The sequence below is a fragment of the Diabrotica virgifera genome, chromosome 10 (genome assembly GCF_917563875.1).
Source record: "Diabrotica virgifera virgifera chromosome 10, PGI_DIABVI_V3a".
Classification (NCBI taxonomy): domain Eukaryota; kingdom Metazoa; phylum Arthropoda; class Insecta; order Coleoptera; family Chrysomelidae; genus Diabrotica; species Diabrotica virgifera.
Window position 1 is genome coordinate 100,006,367 of NC_065452.1, and position 19,246 is coordinate 100,025,612.

General features: G+C 36.7%; 1 protein-coding gene across 1 annotated transcript in view; it reads left to right on the plus strand.

Moving 5' to 3' along the window:
- The window catches only part of LOC114326638 (neuroglian-like), a 122,625-nt gene that overhangs the window by 55,157 nt on the left and 48,222 nt on the right, over positions 1 to 19,246 (plus strand). The window contains exons 5-7 of the mRNA XM_050641221.1: positions 287 to 477; positions 2,263 to 2,538; positions 17,713 to 17,982. Coding sequence (XP_050497178.1) covers positions 287 to 477; positions 2,263 to 2,538; positions 17,713 to 17,982 — 737 coding nt within the window. The remainder of the gene's footprint in view (positions 1 to 286; positions 478 to 2,262; positions 2,539 to 17,712; positions 17,983 to 19,246) is intronic.

A 19,246-nucleotide genomic window follows, 5' to 3' on the forward strand; every position in this document is an offset into this window, starting at 1 on the left:
CGTCTTCTCTACCTCCGTTTTTTGTTATGCCACTTAGAACACCAAGATACGTAAAGTTTTCCACATTTTCAATCTGCATGTTGTCGACAGTAAATAGCGTGTTGTTTCTTGCATTTATTCTCACGGACTTGATTTTACTGATATTGATTTTCAAGCCTATTTTATTGGCTTCAGTGGACAATGTTTCCAATTGGTCAGCCACATCTTGGAACCTTTGTTCTAATAGGCAGATATCGTCGGTGTATGGTCCTTTGTACATATTCAATACTTTTAAGTCTTCTTTTAGACCTGTACCTCAAATTTTTTGGAGTAAAAACGGACGCATATTAGAGACTTCAAATCGAATAAGACAAAATAATTATGGAAAATCTCTTCTAATAAAGGATGTCGATATTAACGATGCAGGAACTTATACTTGTGAAGCAAGTAATGGTGTTGGTGAAGCTCAGACAAATTCAATATACTTGAATGTTTTTGGTAAGTAGTTACCTTATAAAAAATTCTTCATTTTGTTTATTTATTTAAATAATTATTTTTCTATCTATTTACAGTTCATACCAAACCAAACCCTTCTTTCAGTTCATCATAGTTTGTTGAATTCTCTATATCGTGATTATTATACATATAACTCAGAAAATTATGTATTCGTTGATGGATAGTTGGCATATTTTCGCAATGTCAAGGGGTAAAATTACAATCGTCAATCTAGGTTAGTATATTTCGACATTTTTTTTTTTCGTTAACGCACTGAAAGAAGGGTTTGGTATGCGGTATAAATCAACTAGCTATGCGGTTTTTATATTCTTCTTCTTGATGTGCCTATCCGTGACGAATGTTGGTAATTGGTACGCGTCCACTGCTGGACATAGGTCTCCCTCAGCTCTTTTCATATTTCTCTGTTTTGTGCGGCTTGCATCCAGTTGCCGACAATACGCTTCAGATCGTCAGCCCATCTGGTTGGTAGTCGTCCTCTCCTCTGTAGTGCTTCTTCTCGTGGCCTCTACTCGACAATACGTTTTGTCCATCGGTTGTCTGACAATCTGGCGATGTATCCTGCCCAATTCCACTTGAGCGACGCGATTCTTTCAACGGCGTCCGCTGTTTTTGTTCTACGACGTATTTCTTCGTTTGGGGTTCGGTCCCTCAGGGAGACAACCAACATCTGGCGCTCCATAGCCCTCTGAGTTATGCGAATCTTGTTCACTACCTTTTTTGTGAGTGTTAATGTTTCCGCTCCATAAGTGAGTACAGGCAATACACACTGGTCAAAGATTTTCCTTTTCAGGCATATGGGTAAGTCCGATTTAAATACATAGCTCAGTTTACCAAACGCTGCCCAGGCTAATCCTATGCGACGTGGGAGCTCGCAAGTCTGGTTATCTCTTCCCAACCGAATTTCATGTCCCAAGTACTTATAAGATGAAGTCTGCTCAATATCCATTCCATCAACAGCAATATTAAGATTTAGCACCAGATTAGTCATTATTTGCGTCTTGTTGATGTTAATCTTTAGTCCGACCTCTAAGGAAGCGTGATATAACTTGTTCAACATTATTATTGCATCATCCATACGATCGGCTATAAGGACGATGTCATCTGCGAATGTCAAATGACTGAGCTTCTCTCCATTTATGTTGATACCATATTCGTTCAGATCTGCCGTCCGTCTTAAAACTGTGTTCTAAAAGGGTTGTGAACACCTTTGGTGAGATGGTGTCTCCTTGCCGTACTCCTCGCTGTATTCCAGTGAGGGTTTCTAATTATTTTCAGATCTCCTTTGTTAATTCCTGCATTTTTAAGTATTTGCATAATCTTGGCGTGCTGTACTCGATCAAACGCTGTCTTGTAATTAACCAGACATGCGTATACGTCGCAATTGGCGTCTCTGGATCTATGGAATAAGATTTTTATTGAAAACAAAACCTCTCTCGTAACAATAGTATTTATGAATCGAAACGGTTTGGAAGAAATTTGATTTTCACATAGATGTAAATTCTCTTATGGATTATCTCTAGGAACAATTTTAGGAAATCACGGTGTACCTCTCTAATTCGTTTTCACTTAACCAACCAGCCTGTACCCTATGCGCAATTTCTCGATCTAGGGTCCCATTTTCCGTTATGCAGGACCCAAGGTATTTAAACTACTCTATACATAACAGTAGTTTTTCTTCAAGAAATTCGATGAAACTTAAATGACTAGATATTTCAAAATGTTATAGTACCAGATGCCAACATTAACTCAATTTACTTTTGTTTTTAGCAAGTCCTTATTTCCTAACGAAACCAACAAATCATAATGCCGCTGAAGGAGATAGTGTAGAACTGGAATGTAAGGCAAGTGGTGTACCAGAACCACAAATAAAATGGATACACAATGGAAAACCTATTGAAGAATCATTAGACAATCCTAGACGAAAAGTTTTAGGCAATAAGATTATAATAGAGAATTTACAAAAGAACGACACAGGAAATTATGGGTGTAATGCAACCAATAGTTTAGGCTATGTTTATGAGGAAGTTTACGTTAACGTTTTGAGTAAGTTTTAACATAGACTAGTACCCCGGAATAAAGGGTACTTAAGTAAGCTTATTACACTATAAAATAGCGATATAGTTGCATAACTTTGAAGCGGCTATGGGCAACTCAGATATATTTCTCTCTATTAAAATTATAATTATTACTGTAATATACATTAAGCAATAAACTATTCCAGCATTGTGTTTTGGTTACATTAACTGTATCAGAACATTACCTAAAAGAGAAATAAAGAGAAGAAAATATCGTATCAGCAAAAACGAAAAGTCTTATAATGAATCTTCTTCTTCTTCATCGGCTTTCCCCTTTTGAGGGATCGCTGTTCCTTACTCTTCTTCGCCATTCACTTCTGTTTATCTTGTCTTCCTCACCTAAATCTTTCTCTCTCTAGTTCCCTGCCACACAGTCCTTCCTCCGAGAAGTCTTCTCCTCGGTTTTCCTCTACCCTCTACCTCTCCTTCCTTCAGCTTCTAACCTTTATCTTCCTAGGAACCTCTATCCTTCGTCCCACATAGCAGTGGCGTAGCGTGAGTGTCGGCCGGCCGGGGGGAAGACAATTTTGCCGCCCTCTTATTTAGGTATTTTCATTTATTGTATAACATTAGGGGAGCAGGGGGCTAGTTGTAACAATTTTCATAAAATCAAATATATCTTGACAGCGATTTTCCCAATTATCGCTAATTAAACTCTAAATGCTAGATTAAGTCATTATGAATAAAATTGATCTGAAAAAAAGTTAAAAAGACTGGTATTTATTAATCAACTAGCATTTTACCAAAAAAAGTGCATTGTTACAACTTACCCCGCGCTTGGGGCTAGTTGTAACATCTATTGGGCCAGGTTGTAACAGTAAGATAAATTCCAATTTTTTGGTATATTTCGAAGAGAATACTAACATTAGTCCTGTTGAAAGATGTTGCTCCACATAATAACGTGGCTTCTGGTGTTCTTAAAGGTAAATGTAGATTTCTACGCATAAAATTTTGGACTCAATCTGGACCAAATGTATAATTTTGATACCAAGAAGAAGTAAGTTGCTTAGCACTGAGTTTCACGGCACATTTGTAACCCAGTTTTCGCATCTCCACGGGAATTAGTCCAAAATATATTTCGGCGCAATTCAGAATATACGAAGCCATTTTACTTTCTTCTTCAGCTGTAAAAACTATCCCTGGTTTAGTGTAGCCCACTTGTAGACTCTAATTGTTTTTCTTTTTTTTTGTATATCGGTATAGAGATTGACACAGTCCCAAAGTTTTACTTGCTTGTCTTATGCTACATTGATTATCTAAAACTTCCGCTGAAGCTAACTAGTAGACATTACTTCCTGGCTTTATATTTAGGAATAACTTCCTAATCGTAAAATTGTTAAGCAACATCAAAGTATAACTAAATTTAGAAAAGAAATAAACACCGAAAGATTCATTTCCGTTTAAAACAATAGCGATTACCAAAATTTTATGAGAGTCAAATTTTATATTACCTCATCCAAATGAAGCACGTGCACAAAACTACTATTTGCAACTATCGGAGGATGATTGGCTAGACGGTGTCATTTGCAGGGCGATAAGATAATAAGATTGAGTCAGCTAAATTAGTTAGAAACCGTCAAACAACCTATGAAAAAGCCGTGTTACTACTTACCCCTGTTACAACAAGCCCCTTGTTCCCCTACATAGATTAATTATAGAGAACTTTTCGGCGAGAAAAGTCATCATTATTTTGAATAATACAGGTTTGATTTTAAATAAAAAAGTTTATCTAACTTTTACAATCACGTTTATTAATACAAAAATTCTTTTACTTTAACCAATTAGATACATTGATATAATTTAGGTAGGTACACTTCGCGTCATATAAAACTGGTACACTTTTTTTCCCAATGTAAACCTGTGTCCAGACTGACAATTACGGTTCGTGAATCACTTCGTTGTTGCCATCACAGATAACGGAATTGCACTAAATCTAAATACAAAAAAATAACGTTTAAAATGTATATTTCTAATTGTAATACATACCTATATTTAAATTACACACTTGTTCACTGTATAAGTTATTCATTTTGTATTAATTTCAAATTAAGTTTTTAATTTTTCCAGTGTGTTTTATTTATTCTACACAACTTAATGCAGTTTTGTCCTACAATTTACGAGAAACCAATCACACCTCTCGATTTGACATTAAACATAATAATTTAAAGTCATGTCAAGATTTATTATCTATCATTATTTTTGAATTGAAATATTTTCATAAATTATAATAAAACACGAATCAATGTATGGATACTTAATTGAGATGACGGTAAATTACAATTGTTTTAGTTTTTAGTATATTAAAAAATGCGGTCTGTCGCACAGCCCCGTTTTTACCTAGTTTGATATAATATTTTCGTTGAACTGGCAACGTTGCCTTATAAATTGGAATGACACTTGTGACAAGATCAACTTACACAACTTGAAAAACACGATTTTCGGTTATAAGAGTTGTACCAGTTTTTTTTTGACGCGAAGTGTACCTATCACTTACTTAAGATTAGGTACACCTTGACGATCGACAAAATTAAATAAAATCAATTTTTGATTAGAACTAGAACGATACTATAATGTCATATTTTTATTTTTATTGAAAAGTAATATGAATATCTGTTAGAATTAAAAACCAAACTTCCGTCTTTAATTAAAAATTTATTCGTCTACTTTTTTTAAGAGCAAAGTCTTTTATTGTACCGTCACTGTCCATCACATCACACACCTCTTGCTCAATAGACAAAATAGCCAAATTAGTTAGTCTTAGGCCGTCCGCACATGAGTCGATCGAAGACGCGTCTCGAAGTTCGCGCGTCTTGTTCGTCTTGGACGAACCCTGCGGCACAAGCGATTGTTCTCCGCACACTAGTCTGTGTTCAGTTTGCTCACATCTTCCAAACAGGAAGAACGCATTTTAATATATCAAACAAAACGACTATTTCGATCTATGAAAAGTACGGTATTGTTACATTTTTAGTATAATTTGTATACAATGAGCATTATACAATTGAGGGTATTTTTCTACTCACCCAATAAATTTTATAATTAAAGTAATAAACACCTAGAAACAGAAGTTCAATGTTTTCAGAATTTTATATTGCAAACAATATATTTCCACAAAGCTAATAGTACTACAGTTAACGAGCATAACATTCACTGATCTTAAAAAAAAACTAAAATTCAATTCAGCGCAAAAAGTAACAAAAACCGAAGGAAACAAATAAAATAATGACTGGAAACGTGCGTCTCACTTGAACTTTCTCGTGCGTTATCAATCGCAAAGGACGAGAGTCGTATAAGACGAGGAGATTTGCAATCCTAAACGCCTCGTCTACGGAGTTCAATGCCACATCGAAGAAAGTTAAGTGGCGAGCAGAGATCTACGCGACTGGAATCGAGACGATTACATCGAACGTCGCCCCATGTGCGGACGGCCTTAGGCCGTCCGCACATGGGTCGATCGGAGACACGTCTCGAAGTTCGCGCGTCTTGCTCGTCTTGTACGAACCCTGCGGCACAAGCGATTGCTCTCCGCACACTGGTCGATTCAATTTGCTCACATATTACAACCAAGAAGAACGCATTTTTTATATATCAACCCAAAGAACTATTTCGATATGTGAAAAGTACGTTATTGTTACATTTTTAGTACAATTTGTATACAATGAGCCTTATATAATTGAGGGTATTTTTCTAGTTCCCCAACGAATTTTATAATAAACATCTAGAAACAGAAGTTCAATGTTTTCAGAATTTTATATTACAAACAATATATTTCCACAAAGTTAGTAGGTATTCTCCTTTTCATGAACATTTTTCAGTGCGTCACAAATTATAGAAAAAAAGGTAAGTCCGTGATAATACACATTTATGACATTTATTCTAACGTGACATTTTAGTTAAATCTGACAGTTGTCAAATTTTATTTTCAATTTGGAATAAAACCAAATCAATTGTGTCTATTGCATTTATAAAATGGTATTTTCTTTCATTTGTATAGTCTTATAAATTGTACAGATTATATTGATAATATTATTATTTTATTTAATAAATAATTCTTTTTTGATTATGGCGCCATCTATCGACAACTAGAATAATCACCGAACTAGAATAATTACCAAATTATTCACAGACGTGCCTTTTTTTCTGTCACATACAATTTAATGCGTTAGAGAGAAATCGAAAAACTGTGACGCACTGAAAGATGATCATGAGAAAAAGAATAGTACTACAATCAACGAACATAATATGCACCGATCTTTAAATAAAAGTAAAATTTCATTCAGCGCAAAAAAACAACAAAAAACGAAGGAAACAAATAAAATAAACTACGTATGACTGAAAACGTGCGCCTCACTCGAACTTTTTCGTGCACTACGGATCGCAAGGGACGAGAGTCGTACAAGACGAGGAAATTTGCAATCCTAAACGCTCCGTGTACGGAGCTCAATGCCAAAACGAAGGAACTTTACTGGCGGGGAGAGACCTACGTGACTGGAATCGAGTCGAGTAGTTCGAGCGTCGCCCCATGTGCGGATGGCCTAAGGCCGTCCGCACATGGGGCGACGTTCGATGTGATCGACTCGATTCCAGTCGCGTAGATCTCTCCTCGCCACTTAACTTCCTTCGATGTGGCATTGAGCTCCGTACACGGAGCGTTTAGGATTGCAAATCTCCTCGTCTTGTATGACTCTCGTCGCTTGCGATCCGTAGTGCACGAGAAAGTTCGAGTGAGGCGCACGTTTTCAGTCATATAGGTAGTTTATTTTATTTGTTTCCTTCGTTTTTTGTTGTTTTTTTTTACGCTGAATGAAATTTTACTTTTATTTAAAGATCGGTGCATATTATGTTCGTTGATTGTAGTACTACCTACTAACTTTGTGGAAATATGTTGTTTGTAATATAAAATTCTGAAAACATTGAACTTCTGTTTCTAGATGTTTAATATAAAATTCGTTGGGGAAGTAGAAAAATGTCCTCAGTATAATGCTCATTGTATTCAAATTATACTAAAAATGTAACAATACCGTACTTTTCACAGATCGAAATAGTCGTTTTGGTTGATATATAAAAAATGCGTTCTTCCTGGTTGGAAGATGTGAGCAAACTGAATCGACTAGCGACTAGTGTGCGGAGAACAATCGCTTGTGCCGCAGGGTTCGTACAAGACGAGCAAGACGCGCGAACTTCGAGACGTGTCTTCTATCGACCCATGTGCGGACGGCCTTAGAGTACTCATTGTCGATCTTAAATAATTTTTAATCAATTTCAATTTTGAAAACCTCCTCTCATAGCTGGCATTGCTTATATCAACTGTGAAAAATATTCAGAACATTATTAAAATATTGGGCAGAGTGTCTTCTAGCTTGGATTTAACAATAAATTTAAATAATTCAAGTGAGACTGCATTAATCAATTTCGTTGCCTGTAGCATCAACGAAAATCCGCAGTCGAAGTTTTTCCAGATTGAAACCCTGCTCGTCAATTTCGTCAGATGATCGGTACCCACTAGTTTGATCGTTTAAATTTGATGCAGCGCAAGACAATAATGTGACAACTAGGAACAAGCTAGAGCGATCGATATATCGTCTTTTCACCTTGGAATCAAAAACTCGCATTAGGTTTCTGGAATAGGTATCTGTTTGGAATAGGTTCGGTTCCAACCTATTACCGAAAAATGCTTTTATGTACCATCTCTATCTGGATCTAATAATACAGCCGGTGTTAGATAAACAAACTTATTAGTTAAATTCTGTTGCTGTTGAAAATGCTCACGAATTTTTACAATAACTCTAACGAAGAAAACAGCTTTCGTCTCAACTCATTTTTCCGTCATCAAAAATATGCTTTCTTGTTATGCGCCTCCGAGGTTTTATGGAAATTCCAAGTTCTTCACACGTATTTTTGCATAACCTACAGCGCCATTTACCCATTCCTCTCTTTTCTCTGTCAATATCTTTTATTTATTTATTTATTTAATTTAAAACTTTACAAACACTATAAACTAATAGTAGTTACATGTAAAGTGAAGTACTTACTAACTAAGAATATAAACCTAAAACTAATAAGCTAAGTAAATGAGAAAGGAAGGGAGTATTTGTGTTTTATGAAATCCCTTAAACCTAGTGCTGATGTGCAAGCAATGTTCTAAGGTCCCTGATTTTTACATTAAATATGTCTATATCAGTTAGTCCATTGAATACTTCATTACATATTTTTAACATATTATTCACTGGTGACATATTTCTATAAGAACTTGTATAAAATAGATCTGGGTTGGTTATCCTTAACCTACTTTTAGGTACTCTTAGGTAAACAAACTCAATTAGATCACAGTCTGTGTACTTAATACTATTAACAATTAGGTATATAAACATAATGGCCTGACTGTTTCTCCTAGTGGCAAGTGACTGCAACTGAAACGAATCCAACATTACCCTGTAAGAGACCATATATGGATATTCCTTGTTTTTCCTCATCTGCAAAGCATTTACTTTCTGAGCGCACAATCTTTATGTCAAGTCCCCTTGTTTGTAAATATTTTTGTGCATCATTCACTTCATGTAGCACCGCTTGCCACAAGCCCAAAAATCAAATAAAGGAAAATGACTGAATCGAAACTAGTAAAGCACCTGCATCTGTCCTAGTGTTTAAGCTTTCACCTGCCTCTGTCAGTTTTTTTTTTCAAAGTGGCGAGAATGTCTTTGTAATGATGTCATGTTACATTTACGGCATCGCCTCTTACACTCCACCGCGTGTCTTGAATCCTTCTTTTGCCTATGTAGCTGCTATCAGAACTTCCCAACGATGCGTCGATAAGAAAAAAAAAAAGAATAGCAACGTTCTAAAGTGCCGAAAAAAGTTGTGCTGATTGTTAATTATAAATGGGGAATTCCCACAAGTCAGTATAGACGTTGTTGCCAGTCGTTACAAAATATCATTCAAAGCAAAGGAATTCCCCGAATTTGACACAAAATAAGTAATGAAAAATTCCGTGCTCCTTTCAATCGGTCTAAATTTGTAGTTATGATAAAAATATAAAATGGTCCAAATATTTACAAAATATTTTTATTATTTATTGTTAAATTTTGCCGCCCCTAAAAAGTGCCGCCCGGGGCGGGCCGCCTCTGCCGCCCCACTACGCTACTCCACTACCATATAGTTTTCATTTCTACGTCTAACGTGACTGAACCATTGCAGTCTTTGTTGTTATTGAATTTTTTTTGAGGCTGTATCACTCCAAGCATTTCCCTAATCAAGTCGTTCCTGATCCTGTCCTTTCTAATCTTACCCAGCATCCACCGTAATATTTTCAACTACCTTCATCTTATTTTTCTTGTCATTATAGGCCACACTTGGTTGACCTAAAAATAAAAATGCTTACAAAACAATACTTACAAACAAAGACGTTCAGTTGCCTCTCAGATTGAGGGCTCTAAGATGCGACATATTTTCTATATTACTATACAGAATGGAAGATTGGACATTGAAGAGACAACACCTAAGAAAAATAGATGCGTTCGAAATGTGGTGTTATAGAAGAATATTGAAAATTCAGTGGGTTCAAAAGATTACAAATTTTACGACGTTTAAATAAGGAGTTAGAAATTATTAACAGTATAAAAACAAGAAAACTGGAATATTTGGGCTATATAACCAGAGGAGAAAAATATGAGTTGCTGAGCATTATTATGCAAGGAAGGATCCAAGGAAGAAGAAACATAGGAAGAAGACGCATCTCCTGGCTCCGGAACCTTAAAGAATGGTTTAACTGTAGTTCATTACAACTATTCAGAGCACCGACCAACAAAGTGACTATAGCCATTATGATATGCAACCTTCGATATTAGATGGAACTCTAAGAAGAAGAGAAGGTTGGCCTATAATGACAAGGCCAACCTCTGTATATCAAGGTTGGCCTTGGCACACGGAGTATCCCGCTCAATCGGTTCCACTCAGGGCCGGACTGGCTCATAAAACAAGCGCCAACCCAAATTATAAAAAAGGCGCCAGCCAAATTCTAAAAAAGGCGCCAACCTAATATCTAAACAATAGCGCCAGACCTCCCTCTTAAGCTTTGACATCAAACTTTTTTGAAATCCTAATGCGTGTAAAGTAAATCAATATTACTAATTTTAATTTAAATCCATAAAATAATTTACTATTTTTATTGGGAATAGTAAATTATATTAAGATTACACAAATATATAGCTTCAGTTTCCCAGTATCCGTTTTACTCTGCTACACTCTTTGATACTCTCTGAATACTCCAAAACAATTTTCGAAAAGTGTGAGTAATTTTCACTTGCTACTACAAAAGAATCTATTGGTTCAAAAACATTTAACAAAAATCATGATGATTTGTGTTCAATAGAAGTCACCTTTTGATTTTTTCAAATGTTTTACTTTCGATAAAAAATCCGCAACCACACACAGTGTCAGGCGATCCATGCCTAAGTGGTGAATGGCCTAACGTCAGACGGTCGCAAACGGAGCCCTCGGAGAACTGGTGAAACTCCTTTGTAATTCAAGCCTTAGCATTGGCAAGGGCGCACTGCCTCGCCAGACAGTATAATTCTCCCCTACTCGTGGGAACTATATGGATAAGTATTTAATCATGCAGGAAAAATGGAAACAACAAAACGAAGGGATAATGGAGCGATACCTAAGGTGCAGCTGGAACAAGCTATGAATGAGATGATAAGGTGTTCATTGTAGTAAAGGGAACAAAGGAAAAGTACTCGACGTAGAGGAAAAGAGGAAGAAGGAGACTATGATCTTCGGAAGAAGATCTGTTGGAAGATCTCCAGTCAGGGGTAGCGATCTGATCAAGACGGATCTTCCAGAGGAGACAACCTTGCAAATGAACTCCTCACTTGGGGAGAAAACACCTAGAGACTTAAAGAGAAGGGAGAGCTCGGACATAATGGCCATGGTAAGAGCAATGGAGAAACTTACCAGCGTTACAAATAATTTAGTGAAACTAATGTCCGACCATACAAACATTAAGGTCGAGATCAAGAATGAGGTACAAAACCTTAAGAGAGTCACCGAAGACATGGAGGTTACTTTCAGGCAATACGCCCTCGGCAGCATTAAGAAACGAAATAGAATAGTGTAGAAAACCGGTGAGAAAAAAAACGACTAGGGAGACTGTACGAGTGTCCACACAGATGGATTTCGACGAGTGCTTCCCCGAAAATCTTAGTGAAGGAGAGATAAAAATAATCGCAACGGTCCTGAACTCAGGGGAAAGGGGTGGAGTACCTCCAACTTAATACTATGACTACAATTAAAAGGAAGGTCAGAAGGAAGAGAACCGAGGAAACCGTCAGACTATTTTCATGGTCCCCCGTAGAGACAAGGGTGACGGAAATGGACGAGGACGAGAGACTATTGGCAATTATTTATAAATTGAGGGAAGACATAGAGACACTGGAGACCAGAGAGGCATACCTAAGAGTAGTGGGGCTCACCTCAGGAAGCTCCTGGAACTCACCTTTATGGGTGTGGACCTCCACCTCGCGCTGGAGGAGTATAAACTCGGGGAAAGGAAAGTGGAGGCGTAGAAGGTGATCGTGAAGGGAGGCAGAAAATCCTACGCCGAGCTGCTCAAGCAAAGCTTACAGTGCCGACAGCTTACAGCCCGGAATGTAAAAAACTCCTAAAAAAGCGGGGCCTTAAGAGACACCCTGACACAAGCGATGAGAACAGGCTGGGTGAAAACACCTAGGACCAGGAATTAGACAGCGTATGGGTAAGTAAGATAAGAACCATCTAATACGCAGTTCCTTTAAATAAATGTTGGAAGGGCGAAAGCCGCTCACGACGTTGCAGAGGCACTCGCACGAAGGGAAGGTATGACATTAAGGTATGAATCGTTAAAAATGGGAGATCTTACGTGACCGTATACGTGGTGAACCGAGGTATTAGAATCACCAGACCCTCTGTTAAGAATGTTAATAAGTATGTTAAGACATAAGTTGTAGACCAGCTGGCGTACAATTATGTTTCACCAAACGTTCCGCTTCTAGAGGAGAATACCTATCAGAATGGATCCACGCCATGGGGCTTACCGTGCTAAATGACGGTAAGTCACTTACGTTCGTAAGAAGTAATAGTGAATCCTTTCTGGACCTCTCGCTGGTTTCAACATCACTTCTAAACAGTGTCATAAGCTGGACTGGTTTGGAAGAACAATCTCTCAGCTTACATAGGTAGGTATGTGAGTTTTGAACTAACGAGCAAAAGGAAGAAACGGAAAGATGAAGATAGCGATCTAAAAAGATTTTCAAATCAGGAAGTTTTTGTGGATGCTCTTAGCTTGATTGGTCCGATATGAAGGAGTTGATCGAGAGATCAGGTATTAGATAACCAAATAGCTTAGATGCGACGCGTAGTGCTTTCGCATATAAATATCCGTTATTTGATAAACAGTGGAAATTGATACCCACGAAAAGTGCACCAATCGCAAAAATGGTCTTCGAGGGCGCCGCTCGTTGCATCTAAGCTATTTTTATAATAGAAACAGCGGAAATTGATACTCACGAAAGGCGCCCGAATCACAAACATAGGCTTCGAGGGCGCCACGCGTCGCATCTAAGCTATTTATTACAATAGAAACAGCGGATATTTAACCTACGAAAGGCACCCGAATAGTAAAAATGGTCTTTGAGAGCGCCGCGTATCGTATCTAAGCTATTTGATTATCTGATATCTGGTATTTGGTTGTACCCACTGGCTTTATTATGTAGGTTTCTGGTGCGCCTTCTGGTGTGCCTTCTGTAAGCTATTTGATTATCTGATATCTGGTATTTGGTTGTACCCACTGGCTTTATTATGTAGGTGGCTGGTGCGCCTTCTGTGCCAAACGGCGAAATCAGAAGCAAGTAAAAACATTTTTTAGGGGAATGATAGCTGCATAATTTTTGTGTAAAGGTTAAAAAAAAATTTTCAACTTTTAATTTTTTTAATGGATAGATACTAACCAAGGCAAAAGGCGCACCGGCCCGCGGGCCGGTGGGCCGGCGGCCCAGTCCGGGCCTGGTTCCACTTAAACCAGCCTGTATCCTGTTGGCAATTTTTGAATCTAGTGTCCCACTTTTTGTTCTGTAGGAGCCAATGCATTTAAATTCTCCACGTCCTAGTTTTCCTCCAAGCAATTCTATGTCCCTAACCATTCATGTTCCTCCCAACCATATATACTTCGTTTTCCACCTGCTAACCTTAAGTCCCCACTCTTCAATAGCCCTTCTCTAACCCCCCAACTCCTGCAACATTTGTTTGCTCTCCTCTACTAACACGACATCATCAGCAAATAGCATTGACCGAGGAGCAATGTGTTATTGTACAACATTTCATACAGCACAAAAGATAGAAACCGACTCTATCGGAGTCTTTTCGTGTATGGCCATCAGAGTAGATGACACAGTTTTATTGTTATATTGTTATATCCACTTGAAGAGGGAAGTTCCAAGACACACTCATTTACTTTTCTGTTTATGAATTCGTATTTTGCCGAATTTCTGACGTGGTAGGATATACCGAAACATGTAAGATCCTATTGATACCGATTCATATACATAGAGTTTAATGAATTGTGCTCTTCCGCCTTTTTTAGTTTATAATCAAGGAGTGTTCCAGCGTTGAAGTGTTCCAGTTAGTTATACAGACAATGGTCTCTCTCTCTCTCTTTAATCCGAACCCCTCGGAGGGAGTGTAGGAGTCAACGTAATGCCATGACTGGTCATTAGTCATTTCTTTTAACTCATGCATAGGTCTTTTGCATATTCCTGCAATTTGATCGATACATCTTGTTGGGGATCTTCCTCGAGATTTTCGGCCTTCCATCTTTAGTTGTATAATGGGTCTTTCCATGTTTTCTGTGTTTTCATAACATGTCCCAAAGTATTTGAAGATGAATTTTACTGTAGAGTCGTTGGCTAAATTTTAGCTCCCTTAAAATTGAATTATTTGTCCTATGGTCGATCCAAGGAATTAGTAGCATTCATCTCCAGCAGAACATTTCAGTGGCGTCTATATTTCTTCTTTCCGATTGTCTCAGGGTCCAAGATTCACATCCGTAGGTCAGTATTGGGAATATTAAGCAGTTGATCAACCTTATGTTTAACTCTCTTGAAAGGACCACGCAACACTCCTTATGGAAAAGTGGTCCCGGTCAAATTTGATGAAAGTTTGGTCAATGATACTTCTTGATGTGTATATTAAAAAAGTCCATGGCACCTGGGTCTGAATAGCTACTATTCTCGAGTTACAGCCTTTTGAAGTTATTGGATTCGAGTGCTCGGTTTACGTTAAGTGCACTAATTTACGGTCAAGTGAACGAAAATATTTATTATTAGAAGAAGAGAAACTCATGTTCTTCATACATACTTGCGTGTTGTATATGAATTCGTGGTCAAAAAAAGAATAGTAAAGAACAATTCGAGGAACTATTTACTTATTGTGATCCTGTTTTCGAAAACGGTATAGACAGATATATTAATAAAAGAGATTTACTGATGTTTCTATGGAAGTTGAGACAAGGTTTGAGTGACAGTTTTCTCAGGGTTTTGTTTGGTTATAATACCAGACAATATGTTAGTATAACAGTAGAACGTGTTAGAAGATCACTAATTCCAAGATTTGTTGTGCAAAATATTGGGCCCCAATCAATACCAAGGAATCAATTCATTCAGCAACATGTAACGGCTTACTCTAATATTTTGTACAATCCGAATCCGAATGAACCAACGGTGATTGCATTAGTAGATACAACATATGCCTACTTACATAAAAGCAACTGTTTTCAAGTACTTCGACAATCTTATTCAATGCACAAAAGTAGACATGTTTTAAAACCAACATTAGTTGTAGCACCTGATGGCTATATTTTATCGATTTTTGGACCATACTTTTCTGATTCGTACAATAATGATACCAACATTCTTCAACTATTTTTAATGGGAATAAGCCACAATTTTACCAAAAAATGATTTTATTAACGTTTCGAAGCCCAAATCGGGTTTCGTTGTCAAAATACAAAATACTACTGTATTTTGTAGTATTTTGTATAAAAATCAGTAGTATTTTGTATTTTGACAACGAAACCCGATTTGGACTTCGAAACGTTAATAAAATCATTTTTTGGTAAAATTGTGGCTTATTCCAATTAAAAATAGTTTATTATAAAAATTCCACAAGGAAATAGCTTCAGAACAACATTCTTCAACATGAATTTAACAGAGATGGAAATTATTTAAGAGATTGGTTCCAAAATGGAGACATGCTCCTGGTAGACAGAGGATATCGAGATTGTATACCATTTTTACAATTACTAGGTATCGAACATAAGATGCCAGCCCTTTTGTCACGTGTACAAAAGCAACTTTCAACTGAAGATGCTAATAACTCACGCATTATTACGAAAAATCGATGGATTGTAGAAGGAAGAAATGGTCATTTACGCTCTGTCTTTAAATTCGTTGCCAATCCTATAAATATGCACCATGCAAAAAAACTAAATGATTTTTACCGTATTGCTGGTGCACTATTAAATAAGTATCACCCACCGATCCACATGCAAGGTGCTACAGCTGAAGCAGCTGAACAGTTATTACAGAGGTTACTAATTTCCAATGTTGTACAAGCTAGAGTTGAGACTGATAATCTGATTAGAAGAAATGGTCAATGGAGAAGGCTTCATAATCATGATTTTGCTAACTTTCCTCTTTTCGACTTAGACTACCTAAAAGACTTTACGATTTTGATATATCAAATTAAACTGGCACCATCTTACATACAAGATAAACTAATAAGAGAAAATGACGAAGAGTTTGAAATTGATGAGAATATGGATGAACCGGGATTCATAAGAGTTCGAATATTTTCTAGGTTTCGGCTAGCTACAAAACACCAAGTATTCATTTCCTATACGGTTGATGAAGATAATGATGAAGATGAGGCTGTAGAAGAATCGATTAACGGGTACTACTGTACCTGTCAATCTGGTGCGAGAACTGTAGGTACTTGTGCTCATCTCACCAGTGTGTTATGGTTTTTAGGCTTTGCAAGACATCAACCCAGTGTTAAGTATCCTGACAGGTCGTGAGTTAACACGACGTATGATGCATCTAACCGAAATCAGCAAAATGTTAACGTACGAATAGTCGAAGATGATTTAAACACGATTTTTCCATAGACAATTGTAATTAACATTTAGCATTTACAAACTACCAGGTACTTTGTTTTTTTTTTGTATTGAAATCAAGTCCATGTTCTCTACCTGTCTTATATCTGATATGCGGGACAAGTTTCATGTCAACTAATGTATTTTTTTATGTTTCAACAATTTTTTCTTTAATTATTCTGGAACATGTTACGAGTGGAATTACAACCAATCCCCCTAGATCCACCACTGTTCAGTAGTTTTCTAAAGATAAGTTGCTGGTATTCCATAACTAAGAAGCATTCATGAAAACATGATAATGCTTATATCGATCTAGCAGCACATTTTATACAGCGCTTCTTTAGTTTTCTGAAGACTTTTCGGAGGTTTACTGAAGACTAAAATACGATCCAACTATTTTTGACCACGAATTCATATACAACACGCAAGTATGTATGAAGAACATCAGTTTCTCTTCTTCTAATAATAAATATTTTCGTTCACTTGACCGTAAATTAGTGCACTTAACGTAAACCGAGCAATCGAATCCAATAACTTCAGAAGGCTGTAACTCGAGAATAGTAGTTATTCAGACCCAGGTGCCATGGACTTTTTTAATCTACACATCAAGAAGTATCATTGACCAAACTTTCATCAAATTTTACCGGGACCACTTTTCCATAAGGAGTGTTGCATGGTCCTTTGACAGTCCTTCTATATTTTTGTTGTGGCAACTTTTGCTAGATCACATACAATGGATAAAACTAATAAAAATCATTTATAAAGTATTTTCATGTTAAGGTCCAAAATATGTTCTACCAATTTGTTATACATTTTGTACTGTGTGTAAGTATAATAACTACAGTATAACTTAAGTATAACTTCATTAAGTTCATTATTTTTAAGTTGGACTTGCATTATACAAACATAAATAGTCTTTTGTTATAAGCCATTATTGAGTTTTATTAATTTTCTTATCAGATGGAATACCAGAAATCATAGAGGCTCCTAAAGAAGTGAAGGCCGTCGAAAAGCAGAGTCTAATGTTATCTTGTAAAACCTTTGGCGTGCCTAAGCCTACAATACGATGGTTTCGAGACGGAATTGAACTTACTGGTGCCAATTTCCAGATTCAACCCAACGGTACTTTGTTGATTAAAGATGTACATTTTGAAGACAGCGGGAGTTACTCCTGCTATGCTGCTAACAAGTTCGGAAATGCAAGCGCCATTAGTCAAGTTCAGGTTAAAGGTAGGATATTCCATAGATGTAGTATAATAAATTAGATATAGAACTGGGGGAAAATGAGTGAAGCCGATTTTTTAATGTTTAGTGCGTGTGTTGTCGGCTAGTTGAAACAAATAAGGGGGCAACAAATGTAAACAATGTTTGAAATTTCATTTGTTTCCCGTGTCCGGCAGCGACAGGTCAATGGAACTGATAAATTTTATTAATCTCATGCAGGGCCGCGCCGTCCATAAGGGCGGAGAGGGGTGGTGGACGAATCGTAGGTAGATATAAAAATAGCAGTTTTTATTACTTTTATCCCCTAAGTGTACGAACCGCTATTTCTCTCATTAAACTGGACTATTACTCCATTCACTATTCACTCACGGTACAATATTGCAAAACCTCTGAACTTTAAAGAACAGCTTGGATTAACATGAAATGCTAAATGTTGGCATACACATAGATAACATGTCAAAGAAGAAAATGATATTCTGTCGACGTGTGCTTTTTCCCTAGGGGATTACCACCCCTTCACGGGGGTGAAAAAATATGCATTCAAACTAAGTTCGGAAGTGGATAAACTGACGAATTTTATGTAGGTGACTATAAAGTTGGGTTATTCTATAAAGTTTTTATATTACTTAAGTCAATATCTACTTTTCTAGTTATTTTCGGGTGAATATGGTTTTAGACGGTTTTTCGGAAATAACTCAAAAATAAGTATTTTATCGAAAATATATTCTTAGGAAAAATTTTGAAAAAAAGGCATTTCCTTCAAAATTTCAAATTATTATTTTTTTAATTTAAATCAATATTTTCTCAAAAATATGCACTTTGAAATGGTGAAACTTCCAGATCATATAAATATACATAAGTGAAGTAAATTTTTTTTATTATCTAACAAAATCGCATCAGCCAAATTGGCTATTAGCGAAACAATAGTAGCGAACAATAATTTTTATTACATTTGTATGTTTAGATATTGTATAAAACGTTAATTGAACTTAGGAAACTCTTTAAATTTGACATATTGCACTGTAGACCTAAAATGTCACTTAGTTTGTTTGGTATATTGTACAACATGCGCTTTGGCGTTAGTGCTGCGCATTTCTTCAATAAATGTTTGATTGTTAACTTTTCTTCACAGGAGTATTAGTTAACCGCGTATGACCTAATCGGAATCGCGTTAATATTACCTGGTCTCTCCGACTTGTTGGTAATGTTGGCCAGGGTTTTATCGATTTTTTAATTTCGCGTAGCTTGGTCGATGACACTTTCCACTTTT